General features: G+C 39.1%; 1 protein-coding gene across 1 annotated transcript in view; it reads right to left on the reverse strand.

Moving 5' to 3' along the window:
• eci2 (enoyl-CoA delta isomerase 2) overlaps window positions 1-15,504 on the reverse strand; it is a 100,832-nt gene that overhangs the window by 38,359 nt on the left and 46,969 nt on the right. The window contains exons 7-8 of the mRNA XM_028803946.2: window positions 14,521-14,641; window positions 13,005-13,094 (exon numbers count right to left, since the gene is read on the reverse strand). Coding sequence (XP_028659779.1) covers window positions 13,005-13,094; window positions 14,521-14,641 — 211 coding nt within the window. The remainder of the gene's footprint in view (window positions 1-13,004; window positions 13,095-14,520; window positions 14,642-15,504) is intronic.

Raw genomic sequence — 15,504 nt, forward strand, 5'->3', positions numbered from 1 at the left:
ACACGATATTACTCTACTTGAACCATGACATGCCCTCAAGTAAGCATTGTATTCAGTTTTTCAATATCAATGATAGCAAAAAAAAGCGTAAGACCCCATGACATTAAGTTTTCAGCATATATGGAGTATTCTAGTCATTACTGTGAGAGATGTCAAACATTCTGCCTACACTGAACCCTGTATTGTCTGATAATTATATGCCAAAAGAAAGCAAATGTCAGCTACTTTCATGTACAAATCTGCAACATAAGTACCCACTCTCTGAATGGTAAATTACACTGCAGTGCATTTGTAATTCCAATAGATTGTGCATCACAGACATTAACATTGCTTTTATAAAACCCATACATAATTGCATATAACAGAGATGTATGCATTGCATGGTGCACTGAAAACGTTAACGTGTAGTCCAACATTGATTACTTAGATTTCAACCCATCTTAGATGGGTAGTACAGCAAGTGCCATTTACTGAGTCAGAGAGAATAATTCAGTCACAATTTAGCATAGAACACATGTATTGTATGACTTATGACAGCTACTACTTGTGTTATTGTGGCAGCTTTACGCATTAGTTCCAAGAAATAAAATACAAAATGTAAATTGTTGTAGTTATCTTTACTGGAGACAGTTGGCAGACGATGTTTTGCGCATTATCGCGGAGTCGGACTCTTGATTTTTCAGAATCGGACTTTATTGGCAGTGATCAGGAGATCGAGCAAGAGAGTTAGAAGCAGGCATCAGCTGATCAGACACCAGCCGATGCCGCGCCAGCGGATCTGCTGCCAGCTGAGTGCCTTCGCGCAGCCGATGCATCTACGGCAAGGTTTGCATGGGATAAATACACAGACATTGATCCGTTGAGAGCCGATCTGGCTACCGGAGTTTATAAGATGGCATGGCTTGCTGTTGGACACGACAGATCACCAGCTGCTGTACTTCAGGCTGCTCTCTCCTGATGCTGCTTTTCAGCTACTGTCAGACGAGACAAACAGGTAAGCAGAGATTTTTTTTGAATCGCGGGCTGCGTTTGCATCGTATTCTCGTTTTTCAAAGTGGAAACCCACAACGAAAGACGAGATGAAGCGCGCTGTGGCATTACAAATAGAGATGGGACAGAACTGGTGATATAACTTCAGGGAGCATTGGTCCAAACGTGTTTTGTCCCCTGGTGGCTTAGGTACGTGCTGCTGCAAAGCTTTATTCACTTCTGTAATAAACAGAAGCAAATCCCATGGGGTGAGCCAGGCTATAATGCCATACATAAAGTTCATAAAGTTTCAGAAGATGAAAAGAGGTGACAATACGGTTTTCATGCAGGCAGAAAACTTGGTGGCAGTGGCATGGCACGATGGCAAATGGGTGACTTGTCTCTCTACAGTACACACTAACAATATATGTGAGAAAGTGCAGCAACAGACAATTGAAAAATAGGCACCAAAGCAACACATATTGTAAGGAGTGCAATGTGGCAATGACTGAAATTGGCTGCTTTGAGCGAGATCAGACTTTGCTGTGTAAAATGTATGTGATATGTACAGTGGTGTGAAAAACTATTTGCCCCCTTCCTGATTTCTTATTCTTTTGCATGTTTGTCACACAAAATGTTTCTGATCATCAAACACATTTAACCATTAGTCAAATATAACACAAGTAAACACAAAATGCAGTTTGTAAATGGTGGTTTTTATTATTTAGGGAGAAAAAAAAAATCCAAACCTACATGGCCCTGTGTGAAAAAGTAATTGACCCCTGAACCTAATAACTGGTTGGGCCACCCTTAGCAGCAATAACTGCAATCAAGCGTTTGCAATAACTTGCAATGAGTCTTTTACAGCGCTCTGGAGGAATTTTGGCCCACTCATCTTTGCAAAATTGTTGTAATTCAGCTTTATTTGAGGGTTTTCTAGCATGAACCGCCTTTTTAAGGTCATGCCATAGCATCTCAATTGGATTCAGGTCAGGACTTTGACTAGGCCACTCCAAAGTCTTCATTTTGTTTTTCTTCAGCCATTCAGAGGTGGATTTGCTGGTGTGTTTTGGGTCATTGTCCTGTTGCAGCACCCAAGATCGCTTCAGCTTGAGTTGACGAACAGATGGCCGGACATTCTCCTTCAGGATTTTTTGGTAGACAGTAGAATTCATGGTTCCATCTATCACAGCAAGCCTTCCAGGTCCTGAAGCAGCAAAACAACCCCAGACCATCACACTACCACCACCATATTTTACTGTTGGTATGATGTTCTTTTTCTGAAATGCTGTGTTCCTTTTACGCCAGATGTAACGGGACATTTGCCTTCCAAAAAGTTCAACTTTTGTCTCATCAGTCCACAAGGTATTTTCCCAAAAGTCTTGGCAATCATTGAGATGTTTCTTAGCAAAATTGAGACGAGCCCTAATGTTCTTTTTGCTTAACAGTGGTTTTCGTATTGGAAATTTGCCATGCAGGCCGTTTTTGCCCAGTCTCTTTCTTATGGTGGAGTCGTGAACACTGACCTTAATTGAGGCAAGTGAGGCCTGCAGTTCTTTAGACGTTGTCCTGGGGTCTTTTGTGATCTCTCGGATGAGTCGTCTCTGCGCTCATGGGGTACTTTTGGTCGGCCGGCCACTCCTGGGAAGGTTCACCACTGTTCCATGTTTTTGCCATTTGTGGATAATGGCTCTCACTGTGGTTCGCTGGAGTCCCAAAGCTTTAGAAATGGCTTTATAACCTTTACCAGACTGATAGATCTCAATTACTTCTGTTCTCATTTGTTCCTGAATTTCTTTGGATCTTGGCATGATGTCTAGCTTTTGAGGTGCTTTTGGTCTACTTCTCTCGTGTCAGGCAGCTCCTATTTAAGTGATTTCTTGATTGAAACAGGTGTGGCAGTAATCAGGCCTGGGGGTGGCTACGGAAATTGAACTCAGGTGTGATACACCACAGTTAGGTTATTTTTTAACAAGGGGGCAATTACTTTTTCACACAGGGCCATGTAGGTTTGGATTTTTTTTTCTCCCTAAATAATAAAAACCATCATTTAAAAACTGCATTTCGTGTTTACTTGTGTTATATTTGACTAATGGTTAAATGTGTTTGATGATCAGAAACATTTTGTGTGACAAACATGCAAAAGAATAAGAAATCAGGAAGGGGGCAAATAGTTTTTCACACCACTGTATGTGAAATCATAGAGTATGCAGGCTCATACAACATGCAAGACAGTAACATTTGTCAAAAGTAAATATTTTTTGTTGATTTGATATGTTAAACAATTGCTTTGTGTTCTTTTTTAAAAAATGTTAGTTTTTGGAAAAATATTCAGCCCTGGGAGAAAAGAAACAAAAAAAAATTTTAGCCCTAAAAGAGTTAATATTACCATTAGGAGACAATGCACACAAAGTTGTTAAAACAGTAAAAACTTGATAGTTTAGGTCTATATAAAACAGCAATTATAGTAGGTGAAAGTCTGTAAAGTTTGCCAGCTAACAGTTCAAAGGATGGATATGCTGGAAGAGGTATCGGTGATAATTGTGGGTCTTTGCAGTGAATTATTGTGAGACCGCCTCCCTTCCCCAAAGAACAGGATTTAGAGATGCAGACAAACCCCAGAGGCTTGATTTAGATGAAAATAATCACCCGATTACTTCCAAGTGTCCGTAAAACATTAACAGTTCATCTATCCATCCATCCATTTTCCAACCCGCTGAATCCAAACACAGGGTCACGGGGGTCTGCTGGAGCCAATCCCAGTCAACACAGGGCACGAGGCAGGAACCAATCCTGGGCAGAGTGCCAACCCACTGCAGGACACACACAAACACACCCACACACTAGGGCCAATTTAGGATCGCCAATCCACCTAACCTGCATGTCTTTGGACTGTGGGAAGAAACCGGAGAGCCCGGAGGAAACCCACGCAGAAACGGGGAGAACATGCAAACTCCACGCAGGGAGGACCCGGGAAGCGAACCTGGGTCTCCTAACTGCAAGGCAGCAGCGCTACCACTGCGCCGCCCCACATTCCATCTAAATGTCTATAATAAAATCACCAATCAACAGAGCAGTTAGAGGTAGATCGGGTATTAAATAATCCAGACTTCAAACTGCCTATGGACGCATATTCCGGTGATTTTACCAGAAGAATCAGCACGTTATGATCAACATGTCTCTCAAAAAGGACAAGAGTGTTGTGGTGGACGGCCGGGGCCCATGCATGGCCGGGACGCCCCTTCAGTATATTTTCAGGGAGAGCAGCCATGGACTATTCAATATCTCCCCCTGGACGCTAGATGGCAACCCCGCTGAGTTGGAGCGGTGCCTCCGTCTCCTGCAGGGCTCCATGGGAATTGGAGTTTGGTGCAGCCCTGTTGGGTCCCGCAGGAGCTGCCAGGGGGTGCTGCAGCTGGGACTCCTGAGCCCTTATGGGCAGTGTTTTCACCACACGCGGAAGTGCAGCCGGAACTCGGCTATCAAGTACCCGGTGCACTTCCGGGTGCCTTATAAAAGGAGCCAGCAGCCACCACTGTGCAGGCTGAGTCGGGAGGAGGAGGACAACGCTTGCCGAGAGGAGTGGTGGAGAAGAGTGTGTTGTAGTGTGCTTTACTTTGGTTTATTTGGTGTGCTTAATGTTTGGGACTGTGTTATACCTGAGGGACACGGGAAAGACGTGGACCCCAGTCTGTGATGATGCGGGTTCGCTCCATTCTCCCATCTTGCATTTGGGGAGCCCTGAACCCGTCACCATCGGTAATGTCACCGATGAGCTTGGCAGTGAGGCATATCAAATGGAGCAAGGGAATGGTGTAATAGTGCAAAGTGCTTTTATTAAAATCAAATCAAAACAATATCCCAATAAATAGTGCAGTGACTTCCAAAAAGTCATTAAATAAAATCCATAAAGCAAGTGCTGAAGTGGAGGTTAAAAACACCATAGAAAAAAAAAAAATAATCCTTTAAAACAAGGTTAAAATAATGCTGGAAGCAGTCTCTTTAAAAACAAGCCGGTGTCTTCTTTTATCTGGCGGCTCCCCTGCTTCTCCCATCAGACTTCTCAACAGGGGAGTCGCCCTTCCTGCAGCTGACCTTACTACTGTCCGGTTGCCTTCTGTGCCCTGGCTCTGTATGGCTAGTTTACCGGACCGAGACTTGGGTTCCTTAACGGCCAGGTCGGTCACGCTGAGGATCACCTTCCCAAGACTCCATGACTCCCGCTGCCATCTCGGCCTTACACAGCCAGCCATCCTTCATCCCTGGTCACTCCAGCTCCTTGTTCGCTCAGCTGGAGCGACTGCTTCCTTCTGCCCCACCAAGTGTCGGCCAAACACCTCTGCTAGGTCTCAAGTCCAGCTGCCTGCCTGCAAGCACACGCTCGCTCTCGCTCTCTTGCTCACACCGGTTCTCTCTCCATACGGCTTCCTGCAACCTCCGTCTCTTTTCTCTTTTACTTCCTCATCCTTTTTTAGCCGCCTTGCGCTTCTATTTATGAAGAGGATGTGGCAGCTGTGGCAATTCAGCAGCCCTGGAAACAATCACAGATGTGGACAGTTTCTCACCTGTGCATTTAGGTGAGAAATGCCCACATCACAAATCATCTTGGGATCTGCTTCAGCCACACAATCACGCCCCCTCACAGCAATTATTTATTGAAAACTGGCCTTTGACGGGAGTTGTGGACCCGCTATACCACACAGTCGAAGAAGAAAAATTAATAATTTTTGGTTGATTTTTAACGTGCCTCTGTTATCAGTCTGTGTCGGGTCGGGCGCGTATATAGTGCCTTTTATCAACATGTCCTTCAGACCAAAGTGAAGGAATAGACTCCCTGTTAATCCTGCTCAGACAAAAACGACAATGAGACCCCCAGTGAATGTACTTTGGTCGTTGGAGAATGCCAAGGTACAGCAGGAGATCAGCAGGCAATTCATAGTTTGTCTGAAGTCGATACAATTCATCTGGTGAGTATTTTAGATTTGTAGATGTGACTGCACTAGATAGCAAAGTAGTCATAGTAATCCATGACAACCCAATTGAGGTTTATCATAGTAGATTTCCAGAAATCACCCAAGCAAATTCCAGATTGGAAGCAAAGCAATGTACCCCTTGTGTACCTACTCGGTCCAGCAGACCGTCACCACTGGGATTTCCACAAGTACTCAGCAATTGACAAGGGGCAGTTTCTACCACCTTTTCATCAAAGGAAGTTACTTGTGCAGGGAATCAGTGAGAATGGTAATAATGGTACAGAATTTGTGGCTTTAAATTACTGCTGACCAAAAATTATATCAGGTACGAGACTTCTGCACCATACTCACCTCACCAGAATGCTACTGCAGAATGACATTGGAGAGCACTATTTGACAAGGCCAGGTGCATGCTCATTGAGAGTAAACTCCCCAAAGTGCTATGGATGTATGAGGTACAAACAGCAGTGGTAATCAGAAACACGTGCTCCTGCAATCACACCAAACAGACATCATACTTTCTGTTGACAGGGAAAAATGTTTCTGAGATTCAAAAGTTTGGGTCAGTGTGCTATGCATACAAACAAGACAAAAAGAACTTAAACACTAGGTCTGAGAAAGGTATCTTGGTTGGCTATGACAAATATAGCCCAACCTACATAGTCTACTATCCAGATACTGGCACGGTCCTAAAGCACAGACTAGTGAAATTTATTGAGAAAAGTAGAATAAAGAGAGCACACAGACCGACCAGGTACAGGTTGATGAAAGCGATGATTATGACCTGAGGAGGGTTAACACTTGGCAGATTTTCAGAATTATTGGTAGTTCTGACATAACTGATGAAAAGCCAGTACAGGTTCATGGAAATCAAACTGGAGCAGGTAACCAAGACAATTCTCAAGACAATCCTGGTATATGCTATCCCAGCTGTGAGAACAGGAAACCAGTGTACTTGAATGATTATGTATTTGATGTAGACAACAACAACCAAATAGTTAATATTGATTATTGTTGCAGGATTATGAGTAATGTGCCACAAACATTCACAGAAGCCATAAATTCCAATCAATCCAAAGAGTGGAAGAATGCAACAAAGGAAAAAATGCACTCATTTAAAGAAAACAAAACTTTCACATTAACCACCTTACCGGAGGGTAAAAATGCAGTGGGGGGTTGATGGGTGTATGCTAATAAGAACAACCCTGATGGCTCTGAGACAAACAAAGCGAGGTATGTAGCTAACAGGTACAGTCAGGTGGCAGAGACTTTTTCTCTTACCATAATTATGACAAGCGTAAGAGTTTTGATTCAAATAACTGCACAGAGTGTTATGTTGTTACACCAGCTGGATATAAAAATTGCATACTTGCATGCACTGATAGACTGTGAAGTTTATATGGAACAGCCTGAAGGATTTGAGGTTGAAGCTGAGAAAGGAGAAAAATTTGAATGCAAATTGGAGAAGTCATTGTATGGGTTAAAACAATCAGGCAGGAATTGGTACAAAACATTATATGATCACTTGTGTAAAAATGGATTCATTCAAAATCCAGCTAAGCATTGTGTGTATACCAAAGAAACTAGACATAAGTAACTATTTTTTATTTGGGTTGACGATTTCTTACTAGCTGCATGTGATGAACAGGCAATGAAAAATGTAAAAGAAATGCTAACAGAGAAGTTTAGAATGAAAGACTTAGGAAAACGGAAGCATTTCTTAGGAATAAACTTTGAACAAGGAGAGGATTTTGTAAAAATGGACCAAAAGAGGTATATTAAGAAAACTTTGGAAAGGTTTGACTTGACAGAATGTAAAACAAAAGCGACACCTTGTGAGCAGAAGCTAGATTACAACCAGGAGTATAAGTTAGCTGATCCCAGAAAATTTAGAGAAGTAGTTGCAAGTTTGATCTATGTAATGACATGCACTAGACCAGACTTAAGTTTTGTGATCAGTAAACTGTCGCAGTACTTGTCCAAACCATGTGCCCACCAGTAGGTGACAGCAAAATATGTTACATTTGAAAGGAACTGCTGACTAATCTATATGTTATAGAAAATGTGAAGATCATTTAAAACTACTGGCCTATAGTGATGCAGATGATAGATGCAGCATGACTGGACACTGTTTCAGTGTAAGTAGAATGGAGGGACTAAATTTCATGGAAAACAAAGAATCAATCCACTGTAGCGTTATCTACATGTGAAGTGGAGTATATGGCACTTAACACCACAGTACAAGAGAGTATGTACCAAGGTTATTATAGTTTTGCCTTTTTATATTAGTTTTTATTTCCATATTTTTTCTGACCTTAATTGGAAATTCAGTTTAGTTTTAGATTTCCTTCATTGTGTATTTTTAGTTTTAATTTAGTTTTTATTTTACAAAGACATTTCTATTTCATATATATATATATATATATATATATATATATATATATATATATATATATATATATTAGTTTCAGTTTTAGTAATTATAGTATGGTTAAAGAGCTACGATTCAGTTTTTTTTTTTGTGTGACAATGACACAGAACTGTACACTTAACGGGTTTGGATATACAGTTATCCCTCGCTATATCGCGCTTCGACTTTCGCGGCTTCACTCTATCGCGGATTTTATATTTAAGCATATTTAAATATATATCGCGGATTTTTTGCTGGTTCGCGGATTTCTGCGGACAATGGGTCTTTTAATTTCTGGTACATGCTTCCTCAGTTGGGTTGCCCAGTTGATTTCATACAAGGGATGCTATCTATCTATCTATCTATTGGCAGATGGCGGAGAAGCTACCCAACCATAGCGCATATTACGTATTAAATAAAACTCCTCAAATATATTGGGAGCACGGGGGCTGTTCGCACCCCTAGAGGATACGGCCGCTCCTCAAAAAACACTGAAAGATTACCTTCACATTGCTCCCTTCCTTGCTGGGCTTACATGTAGCTGCTTTGTCAAGCGATATGCTTCCCGCACGGTGTTTCGCATACTAAAAAGATCAAACAGCACGTATTGATTTTTGATTGTTTGCTTTTCTCTCTCTCTTGCTCTGACATTCTCTGCTCCTGACGAAGGGGGTGTGAGCAGGGGGGCTGTTAGCACCCCTAGATGATACGGACGCTCGTCTAAAAATGCTGAAAGATTATCTTCACATTGCTCCCTTCCGTGCAGCTGCTTTGTCAAGTGACATGATTCCTACACGGTGCTTCGCATACTTAAAAGCTCGAACGGCACGTATTCATTTTTGATTGTTTGTTTTTCTCTGTCTCTCTCACTCTCTCTGACATTCTCTGCTCCTGACGGAGGAGGTGTGAGCAGAGGGGTTGTTCGCACACTGGCCTAGAGGATACGGACGCTCCTCTAAAAAAAATGCTGAAACACTACCTTCACATTGCTCCCTTCCTTGCAGCTGCTTTGCCCGGCGGTGCTTCGCATACTTAAAAGCAAAACAGCCCTATTGATTTTTGATTGTTTGCTTTTTTCTCTCTCTCTCTCTGACATGCTCTGCTCCTGACGCGCACTCCTTTGAAGAGAAAGATATGTTTGCATTGTTTTAATTGTGAGACGGAACTGTCATCTCTGTCTTGTCATGGAGCACAGTTTAAACTTTTGAAAAAGAGACAAATGCTTGTTTGCAGTGTTTGAATAAAGTTCCTGTCTCTCTACAACCTCCTGTGTTTCTGTGCAAATCTGTGACCCAAGCATGACAATATAAAAATAACCATATAAACATATGATTTCTACTTCGAAAGGTGAAAATCCGCGCGGGGGGTTCTGGAACGCAACACCCGCGATCGAGGAGGGATTACTATAATACAAGTTTAATGTTAGTGGAAGCTTACTACACTACACAACACACTTTACTATTTGGTTTTGTTTTTGTCTGATAAAAACAAGCATAATCAAAACCAGGTACTGAATATGAACAATTTTACACAATGTTATAATTTTTTTTTAATATTTTCTATATCATTTGTGCTGAACAAATCTGTGCTGAATGTTGGCACTTTTTTCTTTTCCTTTTATTGCCCAGAATGGGCAAATTTGTAATGAAAACTAGGTGCATTTTAAGGTGTGAGGGTTTTGTACTCTAAATGTCTACAGCACACAACATATTCTGCTCCAACGACAATGTGATTATAATGAATGCATTCAATATTGCATTCAAAAATCTCAAACACTGGGCTTTATTATTTTCTATCAGCCATATTCATCTCTGATTCCATCTCATGTACAAACAATTTATAGACAGAATTTTGCACCTGCAGGCTTGAAAAGATATTAAAAAAACAGAAAAGAGATTCTACTGTGTTCTGACAGGTGTGACCATGAAAATCATGGGGGCTAAGGAAGAACAGGGGTCTTAGGCTTGAATCAGTGTGCAGACCCCACCTAGCTGTATCGAGGGAAAAACAAGCATGTAGAGTGAAGGTTTGGGGCAGTGAGACTTGAATAGCCAATGCATAAGAACAGTAAACCCATAATGAGCAGAGCATGAGCAGGTAATAAGAGTATGGACAGGCACAAAATGACAGAGACAGTATCTGAGATTAAGAACAATAAATACATTATCTAAACCTGTTTATCCAGAGCAGGTCCGCAGGAACCTGGAGCCTACCCAAGCAGGTTTGGATGCAAGGCAGCAAAAATTCCTGGTATGCAATATGTATGATATGGCTGATGTTAAGAACAAGAAGAATATGATATTTCAACTATCTGTTTTGAGAGAGAGAGAAACATTGGAAAAATGGGCACAGATATTTTAAAACATAATTCTGCTACTGGATTATTTTCACAATATCAGGTATTTTGAGCTGTGAATATGAACTAAAAAACAAATTAATAAATATAGAATAAATACAAAAAAAAATTAGTATGTTAACGTTTCATCACTTGGCAGACTCTCTTCCCCCACCTACCTGTAGTTCAGTGGAGACATTGCCAACTTGGGAATTTTACAAGGTTTGTATCGCTTTAGATAGATTTTGTTGTTAAACGACGTTTTTAAAGCAAAAGTGATTGGTCAGCAACAATATGCTGATCTTGTATGATGACTTACTCAATCTCTCGATCAGTGCCGTTTTATTTTCAAAAATCGAGAGTGGTCTCCCCTAGACTTTCTCGTGTACAGTACTCGGATATGGGGATGGATATTTGAGGAGTAAACTGTAAGACAATGATTATATTATGTACATTAAAGAACCATCAAAAACAAATCAAATCAAATTAATAATATATTGAGCAATTATTATAAAAGTAAAGTTGAATAAATCAAGACTCTGCAGCTGCAGGAACAAAAAAAAATCGAGTATGTGCTCTGGTAAAATACCACTTCCAGTTAATGGACTTGGCCCAAAAGTTAATACAGATCTACAATTCTGGTGTAACAGCCACATGCCAAATTTCATCCATCTATCTAGTTGTGATATTGAGATATCGTGTTTACACACACAGACATCATTCCAAAAAATGGTATTTTCAGACTCAGGGAGGTCTACAATGTCAAGATTCAACAAAATGTTGAGGTCAAATTTTACTCATGATTACTATACTTTCTCTATACTTCGTATACTTCATGTGCGAAGTGGTAAGTGAATTACTGTCCACAAAAAGCTGGCACCTGAGAAGTAAACTGAAATGTTACTCACTCGTGATTTTTCTGTCCATACGGTAAAGGTTTTGTTGATCAGCACATTCCGATTTCATGCGTTTGAATTACATCTTGATGTACACTAAGTGCAAAGAAAGGCGGCACGTAAATCACTTTCTATTTCACATGCTTTACACGCGTATTCTGCTTGCTCTGTCACCACAAATGCTGTGTGAACAGCCGCCCTCCATCACCAGCCACCACTCATTGGATGAATACGTGCGGGTGGCTCGTAGTGGATGACTTTCAGTTTTAGAGTTAAAAGTTATAAGGGTTAAAAACTAACAGCAAGAATATTCATTCAAAAACGAAAACTAAAATTATTTTAGTAAATTATTATTTTATTTCAGTTAGTCTTTCCAGCTACTTTAATATATTTTGTTTAGTTTTAGTTTTTCATTTCAGTTTTGTTAATTATTTAATTTCAGTTTACGAAAATGTTTTTGTAATAATAGTTTCAGTTTTGAATTTAGTTTTCGTTAACTATAATAACCTTGGTATGTACCTCATCCAGCTGTTAAAAGGAATATAAGGTGAAATTCAACATGAACCAGTGGAAATGTATGTGGATAACCAAGACACAATTGCTCTAGCAAAGAACCCTGTAAGCAGACAGAGGTGCAAAACATATGGACATTTAGGTATCATTTTATGAGAGCAATGTTAAATGATGGAAAAATTAAACTGAAGTATTGTCCAACAGAAGAAATGGTTGCTGACATTATGACAAAACCTGTAACAATGATGAAGCTGCAAAAGTTCACAGGATTTATATTTGGCATGTAAATTGAGAAGTCTGTTTTGTTTTCATGGAAGGTCTGGAAGACTGTTGTAACAGGAATGCATAGCAATGTGAGAGCAAGTGGAAGTGTTAATATATAACTGTAAAATGCTCTCATTTGCAAGATATGTTCTCTTGTTTATTACGTGATTTTGATGCACAGTGATGCGCATATGCATGTAAACTTGTGTGTTTATAAATTAAAAAAAAGACTGCAAGAATGGTGTGTTCCCTGGTTGAGACGTTTCAGAGAGTGTTGCAGTTATTGCTCCTTCGTCAGCATATTACCCTGCGTATATCCAGTATATACAATAATTTTCTTGCTGTTGCACTGACATTTAGTCTGCGTGTCAACATACACTTTATTATGATGTTCCTTCATTACTAAACCCTCCTTTCCCCTGAGGGTCTCTGAAGATACTGTATCAAAATACACAAAATGTATATCACAACTCATCTTTTCACCCAAAAATATCAGCACTGAAAAGTACTTTGTCTGATGCATCACCCATAATTGGTCCTTTTCTTTTAAATTTGATGCATAGCATCAATGTCTTAATATATTTTAAGAGAACAACTAGAAGATCAAATTTACTCTGTACATACATTACACAGAAAACAGTTACCTTTGCTGAACCCATTATCTTTGGAAAAATGTATGACGAACATCCTTCTGGACTCTGTCCTAGCTGGCTAAAAGGGGTGTGAAATGTAGCCTGTAAATAAGCAGATGCAAACAGTGTTAAATGTTTTACACCTTTGATTAAAGCATGACTTACTTCATGATTATTATCATTCTCAATACAGCTTTAGCTGTTGTTTCTTATAGCATCTAGACAGTGATATGGTAGTTTTGTATTTTAGATATAATACAGTAAAATGTGCAAAAAAAAAAACAAATTTGAGTGGAGATTCCAATTAATGTGGTAAATAAGCATCCATCCAACACCGACATCTTATCACTGCCTCAATTATTCAACTCCTTCCAAAATATCCAACTTCTCCCTGTTCCACAGGCCACAGCAAGGGTACTTATTCTTACCTGCCTCTCACCTTTTTTATCCATGTGGCCATCGACAGCTAATGCTGTGTGCTTACCATGCCACTAAATGTCAATCAACTCGATAAGGCAAGTGTATGGGCATGCTGACCACAGTTAACAAGCAGGGTAAGTCAAAAAAAAAATATCCCACTGTGATATTCTCCACCACAGTTGGGTTGGGCCCACGTATTATTTGTGAATTTTCATATTTGTGCAGGATTTCTACCCCTAACTACCATGGATGTTTAGGAGTGTGTTCATTTTAATTTACACAAACTCTTTAATGATATTTTTATAAGAAAATATCAAGCTTATCAGAAAATTCACTTGGTCAGGTTTATGGCTGTTGCTGGTGTGGGCTTCATGTTTGTATGAGTGTATACAGGAGACATGAGCAGAATTCAAATTACAAATGTCACACACATCTGATGCTTTAATTTTCTAAATTTTTCCTTCCTTTTTAAAATGATCACAAATATAAGGCTATGTTTATGATATTAAACTTTCAATTTAAAACTATTATTCTAGAATTCCTAAAAAAAGCCCTTATTCTGTTTTTTTCAACCTACCTCACATAATAAAGCTGAAAATATTTGCTTTACACTTAAAAACATTAATAAATGTCTGGATCATGTGAAAATTTTAAAGCAGTAACTAAACACGTTTTATTTTGGAATGACATGTAGTTGTCCTGGGCTTCCATAACAACTCAACAGTGCCACAGGCTGATCGCCTCCATGCCTCATTGCATTGATGCAGTAATTCATGCAAAAGGTCTTATGTAATATTCCAATTTTCTGAGATACTGAATTTTGAGTTTTCATTACCTGTAGGCCATAATCAGCAAAATGAAAAGAAATAAATGCTTGAAATATCTCACTGTGTGTAACAAACCTATATATGAGTTTCACTTTTTGAATTTAATTACTGAAATAAATTGACTTTTCGATGATATCCTAATTTATTGAGATGCACCTGTGCGTGTGTGTGTATATATATTATATATATATATATATATATATATATATATATATATATATATATATATATACACACACACATCCATAAAAAACACTTCTTTAGAATCAAACAATACTCACCCTGTCAGTAGCATAAACAATGTCAAACAATCCAAGCAAAGTGACAGACACTCCAACAGCAGGACCATTAACCAATGAAATCAATGGTTTAGGAAAGTCAATGAATGAATTTACAAAGTTTCTGTAAGCAAAAATTATATATCAGTATGTATATATTTATTGATAAAATGCACTTATCTATTTTACTGCTGGAAATGGCATTTAAATGCTATTATTCTACCTACAATGCATGTTTCTTATTTTTCCAGACAATGGATGACAAATCTTGGTTTAAGAATATGCCCAACTCTCAATCTAATTGAAAATTGATGGCACTATTTAAAAACAGTAGTTGAAAAGTGTCATCTGTCTAACCTAAATAACCTAGACCAAGTGTTCCTTGAAGAATAGGACAAAATAACTATTAAACAGTTTGCAAAGCTGGTAAATACTTACCCCAAAACACTCATAGCTGCAATAACTGAAAAAGGTCTCAGTAAAAATATTAAAATTGTGTAGATAAAATATACTAAGATTTTTTTCTAATTTAAAACAGTATCATATTTGAAAACTTGAGTCAAGGGTCAAAATATAAATATATAGCACAGTCACTGAAAATGGACTCTACTAGGCCCACAAGAAGTTTGTGAACACAGCACGGAAACATTTGGGTTTTCCAGACACCTGAAGTATAAAGGCACTAGTAAGTCTTGACAATATCCAAAATGCTTTGTATCTACTTCAGGTTGTCAGTGATGACGACTTCAAGAATTGTAATATTGTTAAACCTCTTAAACGGCACACCTCCAAAATAGTTGGAAATGTGATCTGCCTTATGCTTCCTGAAATCTATGAACCGATCCTTAATCTTGCTGATATTAGGAACGTGACTCATTTTATATATCAGAAGATGAACCTGTTCCTTGTAAGATGTGTATCCAAGCAGAGATGCTAGCTTTCTGGAAATTAGATTATTTCTAAGAAAAATATTTAGTTTCAAGGCAA

Source organism: Erpetoichthys calabaricus, chromosome 6 (genome assembly GCF_900747795.2).
Source record: "Erpetoichthys calabaricus chromosome 6, fErpCal1.3, whole genome shotgun sequence".
In the NCBI taxonomy this organism is placed as follows: domain Eukaryota; kingdom Metazoa; phylum Chordata; class Cladistia; order Polypteriformes; family Polypteridae; genus Erpetoichthys; species Erpetoichthys calabaricus.